Source organism: Balearica regulorum, chromosome 4 (genome assembly GCF_011004875.1).
Source record: "Balearica regulorum gibbericeps isolate bBalReg1 chromosome 4, bBalReg1.pri, whole genome shotgun sequence".
Lineage (NCBI taxonomy): Eukaryota > Metazoa > Chordata > Aves > Gruiformes > Gruidae > Balearica > Balearica regulorum.
Genome location: NC_046187.1, coordinates 50821047 through 50840195, shown reverse-complemented (window position 1 = coordinate 50840195; position 19149 = coordinate 50821047). Strand labels below are relative to the sequence as shown.

General features: G+C 34.6%; 1 protein-coding gene across 1 annotated transcript in view; it reads right to left on the bottom strand.

The window, feature by feature from the left end:
- Positions 1 to 5761: 5761 nt before the first annotated feature.
- Positions 5762 to 19149, bottom strand: part of SGCZ (sarcoglycan zeta) — a 482281-nt gene continuing 468893 nt past the window's right edge. Inside the window, exons 7-8 of the mRNA XM_075752098.1 lie at positions 17084 to 17207; positions 5762 to 6459 (exon numbers count right to left, since the gene is read on the bottom strand). Coding sequence (XP_075608213.1) covers positions 6238 to 6459; positions 17084 to 17207 — 346 coding nt within the window. The 3' untranslated portion in view covers positions 5762 to 6237. The remainder of the gene's footprint in view (positions 6460 to 17083; positions 17208 to 19149) is intronic.

Here is a 19149-nt window from a genome sequence, read left to right as displayed (position 1 = left end):
ACATTCCTCAAAAAGGTCAAGTGCCCTTAAAGGTTTAAGTTTTCCCAAAACTGAGGGAAACTTTCTAATTTCAGTTTATTTTTTTTTCTTAGGCAAGTAAGCTAGGCTTAACTGTGGTATATATATATGATATTGACTCTAAAGCAGACATACAATATATGCTTTTACTTTGGCTCTTCTGAAACTTTTCCTGGTCCTGGCCTGTATAAGAAATGTACTGGTTAAAGACCAAATAATACTTTTGAATACAAACAAGATAACCTGAAGGTCAGTTCAAAGTTTCAGAGACCCTGTTTTACACAGAGAGCTTGTATTAAATTGTAGTCCCAGTATGGACTGTGTTGAATCAACACAATGTTTATGGTGGATTTTTTTTCACTATACCTCCTAACTATTTTTCAGTGTCATTAGATTTTCCTGGATTGGACTACACCAAGCCTGAATAAAATAGCTAAGAGCAATTTTTCCTGCTGTATCAGCTGTTGTGTTTCAGTAACTTGAGACTTAGCAGGACCTACATTACTGATAGTTCTATGCAGCTGCTCTTGTACAGAAATTATGATTTTTTTAGGCATTATGCAGCTAGCTACTGTCTGGCTACTGTGGATATTGCTGAAATTGTATCATGGCGTCAAGGAGCTCAGTGCAAGCAAACCACCCAAATGCTCACTCTGCTTTTTTGCCAGAGCTCTGTGCAAGGCTGTGCTGTTAGCAGAACTGACACTACCCAATTTAAACGTAGATAGGATTTGTTTGTTGATGACATCACCACAAGACCTTTTGCATGAGTGTGTAGATGGCTAGTAGCTTGTAAATTGGTGCAGTTTAAACACAAACACAGAGTTTATGCTTATTCTGGCAAGATACAAAGGAACTTGAGTAGTGTAATATGCTTTTACAGTAGATGAGGTGCAGCACTAATTTTAACTTTACTAATGCTGATGTAGAAATAAAACCTATACTTCTTTAAAATTGGATTTTCTTAACAAAAGTACTGCATTTAAATGCAGTGTCTATTGTTTTCAAAAGCATTTTTGAAATAAAACTCTAGTATATTGTGTGAGGACAAAAAATCGAAAAACAAATTAAAGCTATTACCATATGGCTAATGTAGACAGAAGTAAGGAAATGCATACTACAACAACAACAAAATCTGTCACAAATATACAGAAAACCTAAAAATTTCTCATCAGTTATCCTATACCTTCCCCTCACCCTCAGAAAGTTTCCCACTTGATTATTCTTGAAATGAATTCTGATATGTTTCTTATTTTATGTATCGCATTTATTTATGGTTATATAGTAGCACCAGATGAAAATGCTAAGACCAAATGAAAGATGTACAGGCGAGATTTCAAACTGCCTGTGTTAATTACATGCTGTAAAAGTTCTAGCTTTCCAAGAAAAAGCAATTTCCAACTTCCAAAACCTTGCTATTATTTTCATAAAACAAAAATCCAAGGAAAATAAAATAAAAAATCTCAAAGTTTCAGTGTACTGCTTTTGAATAATGTTATCTACAATTATAAGACAGACAGTCCATTAAATAGAAAAAAGATTTGTTTTACATAAAGCAAGAGAGTACAAAAGCACAGCTTTTGTAATTTTGGTAATATTGCAGGTTTACAAACATATTGCATAGTGTGTGTAAGAAAATAGTTCCCATCTTTTTATATATTTACATACACAAGAAAATCATTACCATGAATGTTACAGAATAAAAATGGTTAGCAGACCTTCACTAAGTACTGATTGAAATAATATGACACTCAAACTTTGATCCAACTTACATATGCATTACAGTGAATCAGCTGATAACAATTCTATAGTCTAAGGTTTGGGGTTTTTAATTTTTTCATTTAGAAAATGATTTAGAAGCTGAAGAAAAAAAATCCCATAAAAATAATACATAATGTTAGCAACTGAATATCTTAAACATCCTTCATTAAATCCTTCTAGACATTTATGGCTGTATCTTCAACCCAGACTTAATAGTCCTCTGTATCTAAAATAGTTTAAAGTGAATTCCTTTATCCATTCAAGCCACTGTTTTGAAAGCAAACCAGTATAACTTCAGTTGAAACAAGCAATATCTTGGCACATTTGGGAATACATGCTCTTTTGTTTTCTTAGGAACACCAAAAATCCTTGTAGGCATGAACAGTAATGTAATTGCACCACATGAACAAAAATTTTAAACCATGGAAAAAAGTTAACAAACTACAGCTCAAAATGCTGCACAAATCTAAACTATGTTACAATTTCATGTTGTAATTACAACTTGTCATCTCTTCATTCCAACAGAATTAGTAGAAGCAACAGTGTCATAGTGTTAGATATAATAGAAGTGTCAGTCTTTGGTCTTATCACTTAACCAATGAATGAACTGCAATACAAAACCATACCGCTAACAGCGCTCAGAGAGGTTGGCTAATGCTTTTATTTTTCTTTTTTTAAACAAGAAAGAGACAGTATCCTATAGTATCATGACACAGATATTTTTACAGAAGATAAGTCTATTGTATATATTAAATACATGTAGCTAATAAGGTCTTTTCATATATTTTGTTGTTCTCGTAAGGATAGCCCTGAAGATGTCAAACAGCTGCAATGCCATCTTAGTGGTTCCCAAACAAACATTCTAGTACAAAAAGAAGCTTTATTTGATACATGTATTCATATACTATAAAAAAACTCGGAGGAATATTTTAGCAACTGATTTTTTTTTTTAAAATTGCTCTTATATTAATGCTTAAAAATATCCTAAGGTCTTCAATCTTTCCCTACAATTGTCATAACAGAATGAGTTGTTAATGGGAAACTTGCCTTAACCAGGATAAGAAGCAACATCTCTGTTCTATAATACACAATCGAAATATCCAGTCAGATAAGCACTCTACCTAGAGAAATATTAGCTGGGGCTTAATCATAACCTGAATGTTAGACATTATAAGTGGAGAACAAAGACTGAAATAACTTGGAGACAGGGCCAGGAAATCTATGAGGAAGGTGACAAAAAGAACCTAAAAATTTCCTATGGCTTTGCAGACAATGACCTCAGCATTATAAAACCAGCACTGAAATAGCACAGCTATGGCTCCATGTTTTAACATGATATTTGCGGTGAGATCTTCTAGTTTCCTGCCATCTGAAATGACATTGTGGGATTATGACATTCTTCTGATATTTTTGGGGCGTACTATAAGCAGAAGAGCTCTACTATTGAGGTTTTCACTATTGCCAGCTCCAAACATTGAAAACCACTGGGTCTGTTTCTCCTTCCACTAATGAATGATGACGCTGCTTACAGATTATTGGTGTTTTAATTTTTTAGTTCTCTACCTGTGTTGAAATCACTTTTTCAATACTCTCGGAAATGATGTGGGCTAGAAATATTCTTTAAAATAAAAACTGAGATTTTCCCCTTCTTACAGTTTTCAATGAATTTAAAGTAAAACATCAATATTATGAAACTAACCAGAATATTAAGATATTATGAGAACTCATTATACTATCTCATAGGTTGCTGAAGCTCTAAAATACTCTCTACTTCAGATTAAAGGGACTCCAAGCAAGAAAATCCTGACAGTGCAGAGCTATGTGGACTTACTGGCTGGGTTTTTTCTTGAGTCCAATGTGTAATCCACATCTCTGCCCTGAGTTTTCTTCATGCAAAGTGGTAAATTATTCCAGCCTTGCTGTTTAAATTAATCTAGTAACAAGATTTTTTTTTCTTTCTGCCCATTCCTGCTCAAGTTTGCGTAAAATTTATAAAGGTTGAGTCTTTCCATCCAGTGGGCAGAAACCTTTCTTGTATGTATTATAGGTAAGTAATCACATAAGGTGAAGAGCAAACAAATAAGAAATTCTCAATGGAAAATTCATGACAAAATACCTGCAAGCCATCCTGTGGGCTTATTTGAGGAGGAAAAAAAAAAATCTTAGCCTACTTATGTGCAATTTGTAAGAAGACACAATTTTATTCACCAAAGAGATTAGCCACTATCATCTGTTTGTTCAACTTTTAAGCAAGCAGTGTATGTAAGTGTGCACAGATAATGAATACATATAGATCTGTTCTCATACAGTTCTATACACTTTTCCTCCTGAAATACTATGTTCCACATCACTTTCACACGACCATTCTATTACTCGTGTGCATACGGAAAAGACATCTCTTTACCTAAAGTTTTAAGGGTATACTGTATGGCTACACTTTCTAATGTTTAATTATCACCTTTGTCATTTGTATCTCTTTCTATCCGACTTACTAAAAATCCTCAGGCTTCTACTATATTTTCTTGCAATATTTTCTAGTATATTTTCTTTCCAAGTTAAAGAATAAAATTCTCAAAGAAATAATAAATCAGCTGTTACCATCCTTCTTTTGAAGAGATAAAATAATCAATTGAAAATCTTCATTTAACTGGCAGAAACAGCAAATATAGAATTTTGGTATGGGGTGAAATTCACACCTCTGAAGAGGGCCAATGGAAAGGCAAGCACCAGTCAAGCCGTGGACATGTCTTGTGCTCGTCTTCCGCATAGGAGTGAATTTCACCTGAAGCGAAAACAAAATCAACCTTATTAAGTGGTAATAAAATACAAAGGTAATCACAGTATTAGCTTGTTCTTTTTCATTTTCTTCTCTAAGAAAAAAAGAAAACATGTTCTGTAGAAATACCCACCTTGCACTGTCTGCCCTGATTTTAGAGGTACCTTTCAAAAGCCGTCATTGCACTGGTGATCTTACATTCAGAAGCCTCTAAAGCTACGTGCAAGGTGATGTAATTTAAAGGATAAAATTAAAAAGGACACTTACCTCACGTAATCAAGCCATCTTCCACAATGGGAAACATTTTTATACTGTTTTACATTCCTGGGTTCTGCAAGTTTCAAGATATTCTTGTTAATCAATGTTGCGATAAATTTACTAGCAGCATACCAAAGCATTTTTTTATAAGATTTCAATTACCAACCAAGCCAAACAAGTATGAACATTGATACAAGAATGAAATCCCACATCAAACTTGTCAAAAAAGGGAGTCAGTAGTGAGATCTGAGTGCAAATGGGGCTGCATAATTTAAACACAGACCTGATAAAGTCAATGTACTTTTTAATATTGAATGTCATTGAATATGTGTTTCATATATATTTCTATTACTTTGAAAACCTTAGCAGCAGATATTAAACAAAAGAGAATAATAAATGTGAATGTCATACCAGTTGTTAGTGCATTGCTTCTCAGCATTACACGTCACATTAGTAGTAACGTTTGTACTCTGTTCAGATGGCAACAGCTAGACATAGCTAGAGAACGGACAAGATGTACCTTTGAAGATTTTCTCTTGGTTTTGCATTTGCCAATTATAAATACCGTGTGAAGAGCAATACACTGATCAACAAACATATCATCAGTATTTCCCTCTTTACCCTGTTCTTTCCAAGAAACTGTATGTCCTACTTAACGCAATCGCTTCGCATGCAGTAGCCACGAAAATCATATATAAGGCCATTCAGATCTGACAAACAAGACCAGATGTGTCTTTAACTTTGAAAGGTAATATTGCTGAGCACTTCCAAAATTTACCTAGTGTACAAAACCCTAGACTTAGTAGACAAAGAGTAACAACACACTTTAAAGAAACCAAACTCAGGGAGGGATTCTGTCTCTTTTTGTGTTAAAAACCATTTAGTGAATTTAATTGTTTAGTAAAGCAAGCATCACACAATGCTTCAAAATTTTAAAATTCAGGGATAAAAGTTTACATCCAAAAAGATGAATGGAAAATTGTGCTTTCAGACAGTAAAGTTATTTATCATACAGGGGGAACCAATTCATCTCACCATCAGATTCTGGGCAAATTTGTTTATGTACTGTATATATATATATGTGCAGTTCATATCCAGGTCCTGCAAAAATCTAAAACTATGTGCTTCACTTGATGTAGCAAAGGCACCTGTGTTATTCTCCCTTTTGGACAAAAGGTGATATTACGTTCCAGGTTTCCTGATGAAGAATACATTGATTTCTGAATATCTCACTCCCATCTCTACGTTGAGTGGCAACACAAACCACAAGAGAAGGCAGCGCTGTATTCCTGCTTACACTGGAAGAAGTTGCTCTGCAGGCCGTTTGAAGCGTCGAACTTGTCACAAGGGAAACCGAGCAGAACTGTGAAGCAGAGGGATAGTAACAAAAGGCTATTCTGGTGTGAGGATAAATTGGAGTCGTTCTAGCTCCACAAGCAGATGTTGCTACTGGATTGACACGTGGAGCTTGCTCCTGCTGGGGACAGGTAAAGTTTACCATTGGGACAGACGCAGAGCTCATAGATAGTCTGGCGAGGAGCTGAAGAGCTGGGTGAGGAGGAAGAGGAAGAAGAGGAGGAGGAAGAAGAGGAAAAGGAACCCACTGGTAGATTTCCCAGGCGGATTGTATCTGCGTTTAAAAATATCTACAAGAGGGGGAAGAAAAAAAAACAAACTAGTAAGTAAATTTCTTTCAGCATTGTGACATATTTTAAAGAAGTGTTTTGAGGCAGTCATGGTTTTTTTAGAAATATATATATAAAAATAGAAATATTTTATTAGAAGTATTAGAAAGATATTATTAGAAATATTTATTAGCAAAAAAATTTAAAATAAAAAAGCTGTCAACATTTCTTGGTTTTCAACTCTGTGTAGTTGTTTACCTATGAATACTCATTACTACAATATATACAAATACTTCACCCAACATGTTTGTTTAGATACAAGTACTATCATACAAAAACATTTTGATGATATTCTTGAAAAGATTGAATTTTCACTTGTACATTTTAAGATTAAAATTTATGCATTCATGGCAGTAGCGCATCCTTGCTCTGGAAGAATTTGTATTTTAATAAGTGTGAAGTGATATTAAAGCACATTCCCCTGTGTGTTCCCATAAGCAGCTGGAAATATGTGCTGAACTGTGCTAAATTGTAGGGGCTTAACAATAGCTACATCCACAGAATAATTAAATAAAGATACAGAGTCATATGCACAAAATAAAGAGCTTATTTGACCTAAATTAAAAGGAGAAAATATTTCAGGTTAAAGTTTTATTAAGAAAGTCATGAAGCTATTCTGAATGTTGAATATGATTTAAAAATATAGAGCTTTTTTAATCTCCTTCCATTGGAAATAACGTGAGTCAGTACAAAACCGTGGATATCGATAATGTCCATGAATCTGTATCAAGTTCTGCAGTACTCACACTTATGTTACATTTTTAGGGTGTTGAATAAACAGTGTCATGAAACTAGGTAACTAGAGCAGGAAAAACCCATGTCTTCCACTGGCACAAACAGACAAGTTTCCAGCTGCTTAGAATTTATTTTTTATTTATGGAAGGAGTAAGTGAGAGCCAAAATAAGATCAGTCATTACCTCAGTGCAGACTAGGAACTTGTAGAAGACAGGTAACAAATCAAAATGGCTTTAAGCCCTGCAGGTAACAGTATGAAGTTTAGGAAAAGGCGAGTTCCTTAAATACTTGCTAGGGTTTTTTATAAGGTATTGAAAATCAACAAAGCCAACTTGACACCATTATATCACAATGTTGGCAGTACATGTAAAGAACTGGGGGATATATGGCATGTATTGCTTTTTTCTACAGGCAACAAGTATTATTTTATGATAAAATCAGCTGTATATGGCAGAAAGCGAGCACGGAAGCACTGCTGAGCCCCTGCGGGAGAGAAGTGAAAGAAGTGAAGGAGAGCAGGCTCAGGAAAAATTAAGGCGACTGGATAAAATCCCACACAAGGACTGATGCACACTCATGTCACCATTCACAGCAGAAGCATTGTAAATGACTGGGATCATCGAAGGAAATACAGGCTGAAAGTAGCCCCAAACAATAAAACCCCCCATCATTGTGAGTTCTCCAGCTCCCAGGGTAAGATACAGTCATTGGTGGGAATTTACACTAAAAGGGACAGAGGCGCAGGTGAGAACTGCATGGCATGATGCCTCTTTTAATTCACATCCTGACTGATAGAGGGATTACAAGATTCAAATGCAGCAAATGATTATCTTTGTTCTGTAATTTATATGACAAAGGAATGCTGTATTTACACACACATACGCACATTGCTGCTTTAAAAGTCCAGTATCATAGACCTGAAATATTTAGGAGTCAGAACCCCAACAGCAATAATTTGAATGGAAGAACTGTGGATGGTATTGGGAACAATTTAAAAATGATCTGCTAGAATTACAACTGAAAAAAGAGATTACACATGTAAAAACATTCAGCTCAGCTAGGAGTAAATGTGAAAGTAACTATAGAAAGCATAATAAGGAAACAAAATACCAGATGGGGGAAAAAAATGAATTTGATAGCAAACTAGAAGCTAGGAATTGGTAAAATGTAGGAAGGAAACAAATGACACAATCCTCAGTCGGTGGAGTGACAGATAATAAAAAGTACTCTTTCACTTCTCATATCAAGAATAAAAGAAATGTTAACAAGTCCACTATTAAAGTAGCAATGGTGGAGTTATCAATAGTATTGCATAAAAATCCAGTAGCATTCAACAGTGTAAGCTTTATGTAAGTGGAAGTGTATCTTTTATACTGAATAGTGCTCAGCATAGTTCTGTACTTGGAGAAAGATCAAGTATTGATGTCAGAACATGACTGTGATAAAATACTTTCAATTTCAACAGTAACTCAACAGGATATTAAACAGGAGCCAGTAATGTCATATACTTTTAATCAGCAGCTCTTAATAACTTTTAAGAAATAGATCTAAAAAAAAAAAAAAAAAAAAATCTGAGTAGCCTTTTGGACTTTTCATACTGATTTTCAGTAAGCCCTGATATACTGGGAATATCAAAGAAGAAAAAGACTATTTCTACGCTTTTGTTTTAAAAAAATTGAAGTAGGAGATATTAGAATATTATATATGTAATAAAGGCACTTCAGTGTAGGAGATATACATGTAAGAAAATCCAACCACAATAAAGATGAGCTATGTGTACTTTTAACATAGCATGTGACTGGCCATTTTAATAGTTTAGCCGCAGTGGTAATGGGGAAGGATCACGACAAATCTGTAAATCAAAATTAAATGGGTTCTAAAAGACATATCTTGATTCAAACAAGAATTAACTCAGGAAAAAAAACCCACAACTCAGAGGGCATATGTGTCAGAGATCAGGCTACATTAAAATCTCTTGAACGTTATTATCTTTTTTTCTAGGAGCTCAATGATTTTATGTTTGTTTACATCAGGACAGCTGCATTTCTGCAACCCCTCATTGCTGATGTTCTGTAGTTTACTACTTGAAGACTCCAGTGTGCATTACAATACAATGTAGCTCAGTTATTTAGCTCATGAAATTAAATTATCTTTTAAAGCATCGCTGTGCATGCCATTCCACTGATGCTTACAAATTTCACACTGTGATGTAGATCAGTCCAGGTTTTTCTGGTGTCATAATCCTGAGTGGTAGCTATCAGGTCCTGTCCCAGCACGCATCCCAGAACATCTGGTGAGCAACATGGATACCAGGGCACCGTGTCTGAGAAAAACTGAAGTGACTTCTTGTGAGGCTGTATCTGCTGTGGTCAGTCTAAAACGCTCTATGCTTTTGCAGAAAAGTGGGAAGGCTGTGTGCAATTTAAACAAACTCCTATAGCTAATCCCTGGGGAAGCCCGAAATGAGGATTAATAAAGATGGCTTAAAGCCAGCATTAAAATCTCTGTACATATGTTGTCAAGGTTATAAATAAAAGACTAAATTTACAGATGCAACATTGCTATCTATTAGTTAAGCAGGGGTCCAAATATATCATCGTAATAGCCCAATATGTAAGGAATTTCAGAGGAACATAGTCCATGTTTGAGGATATATCATCTCCATTCCTATCTTCTGCTAGAAACTGAAATTCATGGCCAAAAAGTCCTCCAACATCAGTAAAACTTAAACTATTTACCATTTTATGCCTGCTGTTATGAGGTGTTTAAAGAGAAGGGAAGAAGTGGCAAGACAAAAAATTGAAGAGTATTATGTTCCTGGGGAACACTGTTGCAGGACGACAGTAGTTAATGGCAGTGCCTGTATACATGGTCTTTCTCTAATCTTTTGTGCTGTGAAAGGTATGAGAAAAAACATTTAATACTTCATATGCATCAAGGCCATGCAAGCCAGTCATGCTCTTTCTGAGAGTCTCACACCTCGACAGATACATAGGCAAGGAAAAAACCAAAAATTTTATCCATTCTTGAAACATTGTAGGAGACTTGACTGAGAGATTACAAAATGGAAAAGGCAGCTCCTACTCGGAGAAATGCTGTTTCACCTCAGAGAGCAGAGTAGCATCATTGCCTCTCAATACTTAAGGTTTGGAAATCCTAGATCACTGTTTTGTCTTACGCATCTTAATGCTGACAAAAATATATTAGTCCTATAATATTTAAAAGTAGACCTGATTTCTAACTAATTAAAATAGCAAACTGAATCAGCCTGTAGGGTGTGTGATAGGAATGGAAAAATTGTACTCTTTTTACATCCATTTTGCTAATGGAGATCTGCAAGTCATCTGCTCATCAGAGGTTAATCTGAACAGTGAGAGGGAAAAGGAGACAAAAGCAAGGCAGAAAAATATAATTTATCTACAAACCAAGGAACTAAATTGAAGGAGAGAACTTTCAGTGGGCAAGATATAGGCATAGGATAAAACCCCAAATATTCCTACAAGCCATTTCAAACAGAGGTATAAGCCTGCCATGTATAAATTGCTCACTGGATCCTTAATAAGTCCTCGCAAGAGAGGAGATGATAAGCAAAGCTGATAAAGCCAAATGACACAAATAAATATGGAAGAATTTTCTGTATTCATGTACAGTTTGATTAGACAGGCAATTCTACAGAGCTGCAAAAGCATATTTCAGGGCTAGAGTAAGAAAGAAATGGCAGGAAACTGGAGGAAATGTGGAAGAAAAGAAGGAAAGCTGAAAGGGTGGTGTTCATCAACTAGTATGAGGAGACAGTGTAATGACATCTCACTTAAACCTTTTGGATTCCCTTAGGCTCTTCAGAATTAATCTGAATTATAACAATGCAAGTCTTTTTACTGTTCTGCATATGCTGTAAGAAGCATACATACAAATAGGATTATACAGATTGGGTCACTCAACTCAACTATAGAATTTTCACATACCGGTGTGTTTTAACATTCAAGATGAAGATGAACTAGAGGATAAATGGTTATTTTTTTCTAACACTTATCTGTGTTTTTGACATTTATTTTAAAACCATTCACCTAAACTAGCTTTCATTAAACCTGAAAGACAGTTCTGAGAAAAAGAAAAGAAATATCACAATGGAAAATTAAAATATTAACTTGACAGCACATATACTGTAAAATTTAAACATATGCTGGCACAATTTCTGGAACCATATCTGATTTACTGACAACTTAAAGTGATTTGAAAACTAACATATATATATGTTAAATATAACATTGTACATTAGTGAAGTGTACAGTTCCTGCTTGAATGGAAGAATTTATGTTTTGACTCTTCAGTACTGAAGTAGTGTTTATGAGAATCATGTTTCATTTTAAGTACACATTTTTGTAAATTCATGTTAAATAAATACAAGCATATATCATAACTTCTGAGTTAAAACCTCAGTGCAATTTATATGAGTGGCTACTGAAGCAAAAACTTTCTGGTGTATTTATTCTTTCTATTAAGAAAATCATTTTCAGGGATGATCAAATGGAGTTGCTGTGAATGTTGACGAGTAGAAGTTTACAAGTTCCAGGGTTTCTGGAATGCCAATGGTAGTCTCATACACAAGAGTGCCCAGAATCAAATTCTACATGATATTAGAAGTCTTTGCAAATTCATTCAATCAGAGGGGGACAGATGTGACTTCTTTGTGATTTATGTACCCAACCCAGAAAGGGAAATGTATTTGGAATATTTGTGCTTAGTCTACTGAGTACAAAAACTTATTAATTAATTACCATTCAAATCAGAACTAAATTAAAATGTGATATTAATGGAGAAATGTTTTATTTATATAATAAATTATTCATTGTAACTTCTTTTTCGCTTTCTAATAAAATGGTTTATGGTGTTGGTCTTCAAAATTTGCCAATGAACAGTTGAAAGATGGGTGATGTCATTTAAAACACTTTGCTTTTGTAGTTTGGGAACACTGCATTTTAATTGTAGACTTCTACATAAAAGTGTATTTTACTATAAATTAACTTACACATTAAAAACTGTCTTAAGTCGATAATGAAAGGTTTTGTTTAAAAATAACATGGCATTTTAATAAGTTTAAACATCTGTCAAAAATTCTTAATAGAATTCTTGAAACCAATAATTAAAAAAATACAGAAAAAAATCCTTCATTTACACTAATCTCTTTCCTCCCAGACAACAGCGACAAGTCAACTGGTTATTACCATGAAAAAGGGCTTTGAAAACAAAATGCAGCACATGTTTGTTAGACATTTTTTGGTGAATAAACAGTGGATCTTTGAGCTCTAGAACCTGCCATTGCTTATTTTTTATTGAACTCACTTCATCCGTATCAAACTTTTTTTTTTTTTTTTTTTTGCAAGCATTTAATCTCAGGCAAACATAACTCAGCTGAATTGAACAAATCCGGGAAACGTTGTTGCCTTTGATCAGCCATTCCTCCCTAGTCATGGCAAGCAGCTTGCAGAGAAAGGTAATTCCATTTCAGTGTATTTAGATAATTTAAAAAATCCTCTCTTTTTTTTTCTGTATCAGAACATAAAAACCATCCACAAAAACCCCACCAAAACCAAAGCTTTAAAATGGTACTGTTCATTGGGTTTACATGTGAAGATTACCCCAGTTTTATTCAGTATTAATCTCTGTGTTAAATACATCTCCTGGACTTAAAGAGAGAACTGGATAGGATTACAGATCAAACGTTATCACTATATGCATTTGATAGTCTCTACAAAATAATCTTGGGTGTACGCTTCATAAACTGTTGTGCTAAAGTAGTGAATATAAACCTGGCCTCTTGTCCGCTACACTGATTTTGAGTAAACTTTGTATTGCTTATTTTTAATGTGACAGCTATAAGCCTTACCAAGGGGTCAGCCTCATTATGCCAGAAACAACCAGATATAGTCTACAAACGATGCTATGAATTAGTCTAATTTGACAAGGAAATACAAGGGCATACAGAACTAAATAGGAAAAACTTCACAGACAGGGGGGCTAATATGAATATGTTTGTGAAAATGAGAAGCTTCCGTGCATCTTTTTCCCTTTATTTACTTGGTCTTTGACAGTCAATGGGATGCAGTGCAAGTGCAGAGCCTAGTTTACATACGAGCTGCTGGCAAAAATACATAGCAGCTGCACAAGCCTCATAAGAGCTGAGGCTAGTTAGCAGCCTTCTCCTTCAAAGGGTGACGCATTGTCAAAGCCATTAAAATTAGTTGTTAGACCAATGAGTGGACAACATCAAATAATACTTTAAACTTGTTATCATTATATGATAATATGTTTCAGGTTCAATTCTAACATTTTTATGCCTAGCAAAATCTAGTATCTAGAGAATTCAAAATTGATCTATACTTTTGCATTGTGTTTATATGTGAAAGAAGCAGTAGTCAGCTAGCAGTCATTGAGCTGAATTTCCAGACAAGAAATGTTCTTTTTCTTCTTATGTGAACCAATAGATTCAGCTAGAGCCTGGAGCTTCACATTTCATTTTCCTTGTAAATGATTGTTGCTTTAAACCATTGGTTATGGTTTATTTATAGAATAATACATAGTTCACAATTAAATGCCAAGCTATAATTGAATCAAAGGATTCTGCTGATGCCTCGATACACAAGGGTGCAGCTCAAGAGCTTTATAAAGGGCAGCAAAATCAGAGTCTAAATTACAGCCCCCAGTATTCAGTCTGGAATCACGCATTATAATTTGTGATAGGGCTAAAAGGATTATTATAATACTGCAGTAAATAAAAAGAAAATGTATCAAACAGCAGAATTCAGAATGCTTGCAGAGGCTTTCAGTTTATGATGTGGGAGGCTAAAGATTATACTGCATGAGAAATGAGGCTAGAGGAAAAGTATTTTATACACACATTTATGTTCTTAAAAATACTTCTAAAGTTATTCTTGAATAAAAGGAAAATGTATGTTTCATAGATCAATCCACTGCAAATTCATAACGTTCTCCTACATGGCTATGACTGGTTGATTCCAGATGCCACATAGCTATTTTCTGGCATAATAGGGCAATAATTATCCTACAGAAGGAAAATATTAATTCACATATCTTTGATGATTTTTTTAAAAAATAAGATTACAAACATTAAAAAGTTAAATTTAGTTAACCAGTGTGAGAATAATACAAACAACTTGTACTTTTTCTAGTACAAAAAAAGCCTTATCACAAAAACGGTTCAAGGATTCAATTCACAAAGACAACATTCTTTTATTTGTGAGAGAAACTTGACAGATAAAGCATACATTTTTAGGCTAAAATGAAGATTATTTTTGACATAGATACTTTATTTTGTTTTAGAAGGTGTTTTCTTAAAAATGGGTAATGATAAACCCTTTACACTTTTTTCCATACTGTCTGCTAATCTGTGGTGTATCTGTTGGGCTGCAAGTAAGGACACAAATCAATATTTTGTTATGCAGACATAATTTATCTCTCAGATATTTACCCTGGTTCCTCACATCAAGTTTTAATTTCTCCAGCCACGGTTAACTAATGTGGCCACGGTTAACTTTGCGCAACTGGTGATGCCGCGGAAGTTCATCGTATGCCTTCCAAAGTGTTTCTGCATTTTCCTCTGACCTTCTCTAGTGTAAGAGATAAAATAGGGGACCATCAGACCACTATTCCGTCAGACCTCAATATGGAATTTCTCTGTGGATTTAGGGTACGGTTTTTAACAGATCTTACTGGAATTGCAAGTATTCAAGAGATAATTAGACACTTTGAACTTTGTCAGATGTATGTTTACAGAACAGCTCCTGGGGAAAGAGTGGGGAAAGGTTGATAGTTTGTTTTCTGATAGCTATCAATCTAAGTGTGAAATCACAGATGTGCAATGTCTTAATTACCATGTAGAGGAATATAATGATTTTTAATATGAAGTTCAGCAAAGTCTGCATTAGACTGGCTTTTTTTCCTACAAAGCATTTAATATTGAATTGAATTCCAATTCTGAATAACGCGTAATCTAGACATTATAACTTTTCTTGGATTCCCATTCTCAAAGTCCAACTGAGGTCATAGCACATTATTCCCAAAACTACTTTTTCAGTAAGTTGTAGGAAATGCTTAAGAAAAATTAGAAGTCAGGCAATAAACTCACAGAGTTGATATAGGCAAAAATGCCTGATGAATCCACAGATTAAATAGTTGTACAAAGCACCACAACGATGCACGATATTAAACCAAGACATTACAGACACAACCATTGCTTCAGGGATCATGGGGGACTGAGGAACAGTAAAAGTCTTTCTGTTGGTTTTTGTTTTGTTTTGTTTTCATTTTGAGTATTACTTTTTCCCTCTGGCAATATCATGAAGGGAAAGAACAAAGAAATACATTCTAGGTGAAAAAATCACGTTAATAAATGTTGGAAACATACTGGATCGGGCCAGGTAGGGATTTATGGAGGGGAGACAGGAAAGGTTACAGGAAGCTGTAGTCCCTGCAATAAAAATACCCACAGAGAGGACAAAGGTGAAGGAGGACAATATTTGCTATTAAAAGAGGATTAGATTGCCTTTACTACTATCTTGGAAACTTTAGGAAACAGTAACAAAGACTTTGTATTTAGAGAGGTGGTAAGTAAAGATGAGAGATTGTGGGAAGAGCTGGCTTTTGGAGAAACTTGGAAATAAAATTGGCACGTGGTATATAAATATTTGAGGCTCTGAATTAGGAAAATATTGTGCTTAAATTACACAGGACAGGTACTTGCATCAACAGCAAAATGTTATCAAAGTAGGCCTTCGATGCAGTATATTGGCCAAAAATGTTCCTATTTACATTGTAATGCAAAGCATGTGCATTGCAGGGGATTATCTGTCACAGATGTGAATGCTGGTTTTGTTTGCTTATTTGGATAGTTTGTAAAGTATCTGTGAACATTTGGTAGAAAATACAAAATACAAACACAAAAGACAAAAAATTTCTAAAAAGCTACATTCCCAATTAGATCTTTACATTAAAAAAACATTTTTCCAAAAATGCTGTAAGCTCATAAGTCCCACTGAGAACAATTTGAAAATCTATCCATTTCTCCAAAGTGCCTAACAGGAATCTGAGAGCCTTTGATACCCTTGCATAGTCTTTTTTTAATGTTGTATCATTGTAAGGATTGAAGATGAAAGGAATCTCATACTAGTAATCTTTCATGCGTTTCTGCAATACATGGATTGCCAACCAAACCAGTGACCCAATTTAAAATTGTTTTCATGAGTTCTCACAGGTTTACACATGAAGAATCTATACCAAAATCTTTTTATGTCGAGCCAATCACTGAAACAAGACATGGATGAAACAGTACAGTGAACATACCACTGAAGTACTCTGTTTCTCTTACAGAGATAGTAACAGTTCAAGGAAATAAACCACATGTGGAGCAAATTTGTTAAACCTCTTCAACATGGTTTAATTAAGTATTAATACAAATTAATCCAAACTTCTCTCTCTTAATTTGTCAGATTCATCCAAAGTAATTTTTTACTACTATCACTTAGCTATCTCTGTCCCCTGAATATGCTAAAGAACTGGGTAGCTTTTTCCTTGACTCGGATTGAAAGTAATTCTTACCTATATTCATTTAACTAACATTTTTTTTCAGTGTGAATGAAACTTAGTGATTTAAATATTTGCAAAAAACAAACAAGTATTAATAATTGAGCAAGCTAAACCAAAATTACTTTAATGTAGGCAAATGCAGAACAGTTCTTGTGATGTTTACCTTGCTGCTGAATAAACTGTCCTCACACTGCTTGCATTATGCTGGGCAGAGCTGTAGAACATTTCTCTACCAGCTGAACTTACCTCCCCTTCTGTGGACTGTAAGTGCAGTTCTTTCCTGCAGGTAGCCTTCAAGTCTCCTGCAGCTGCATTGACTTGCACTCCCCTGGGTGCTTCCATCACCAAAGATCTAGTAGGAGATTCAAGTCTGAAAGAAAAAAATAACAACTGAGAAAAAATCCACCGAATCAAACCACCGAAAACCACCCAGCCCCAAAACCTGCAATGCATGTAGATACAAAAGTATTTTGAAAGGTAAAGAAGTAAAAATTAGTTGTATGTGTGATTCTCTCACTATTCTCTATGGCCCAGAGAAAGGGCGGGGGAGGGGGGGGAAGTATGTGTTCAAATCTATTTCTGTGTAAGACAGCATTTAAGCACATACTGATATAAGCTTGTCTGCTTAGTGATGCTTTCTGGCATTAGTACGTAATTTACTTGACTGTAGTAATACTGAATACAGATACATAAGATTCCACACATCTCACCACTCACAGAAGTGAGTGCTTCTGTAAAGAGATGTTAATAACTAAAGTCTGCTTAGTGACTGATAAATGTTCATCAAAATAAAAAGAAAACAAAACACCTAAAAAGTTTTAAATAATGATGTAAAACTGATTAGAAAGACACAGCATTCATAGATTCATTTGTATTTCAGGTAGGTGTAGCAGCACTATGTACGAAACAGAGAAGAAGAAAAAATCTGTTATGTCTCTAATACTGTATTTTTTTGCATGCTATTATTCTGTTCTGCAAAATACTCATTATGTTCTTTAACCTGTTATAACTGGGTTAAGATGCATATCCCTGGGTCTTGGTATCTTTCCTCAATGCAGCTATTGTTGTACTCCTGTCAGTCTTTTCATTTCTCTCTACTCTACACTCAAGATCCTCCATCAACCTTAATGCAGAACTGTGATATTTTCTTAGCTATATTATCTCCCAGTATTGGACAGGTTACTCTTGAAAGGGAAGTACTAATGCAAGGATTTCATAGCAGTCGTGCTCTGACACTGAATAGGCAAGATGATCGCATGAAAACTGTATTGAACTAGGAAACAAAAATTTGGATTCTGGTTGTGTTCAGCTGTAGACTTATTACATAGCCCTGTTAAGAGTGAGACAAATCTTTTAATCTATTTATATCCCAATAATATAATGACAGATCACAGTTCCACTTTACCTGAACAAAGGCTTTTTGTAAGATGAAATATATTAATGATAGAAATGTCTAGAATTAGTAGTTTGAAGGAGACATTGTATTTCCTTCTTCAACAAATTGTATTTTGAGTGTTAGGTCACATCCATCCAAAAATATAATGAGGTACTAGATGTATAAAGGAAAGAATAGTTTGACAAAGAATTTGCTACAGAAAAGGCAAATGAAAGATCTATTGAACAATGGCAGAAAAGAATTTCAGTGTATTTCAACTATTGAATAGAGAATAGCGATGGATTGTCATTTTGAAACCCAAATGCCACATTTGCATGCAAAGTAAGTCACTGAGATAGTGTCTGTGAAATATTTCTGTTTGTTACATGTCACTGACACTCAATAGGGAAAAAAAAAAAAAAAAAGGAAAGCAATTATTCGGCAACATGAAACTATTAAAAGCAGGTGTCCAGATAGAGGAAAACACTATTTGCTGCTACCTATATTAAAAAAGCATACATAGGATACATATAGATCGGACCAGTAGAAAAGTCTGTATTTCTGTTAGTGCTAAACAATATTATTTCAATTTTTTGACACTCTGTAAGGAGAAGTTAATAGAAGGTTCTGCAGTTCTTTGTACCAGGGAAGAATCTAAATACCATTAATTATTTAATCATGTCCATCAGTGTTTTTCAGGTGGTGGTCTGTGAACTTCTGATGACAATAGGACAGCAGAAAAAGAGCTTCCAAAACATTTTAGAAACTATATAAACTATAAAGTTTAGAAATTATGTTTTTGAAAGTACTCTGTTGCCTTAATGAGGTTTTACCTTGAATTTAAAAGGAAACTGAATTGTGTAAATGTTAAATGACTGGATACTTCCATAATATTCAGCAGCATATTTTTGTGATTTATAACCTACTTTCCAAGAAT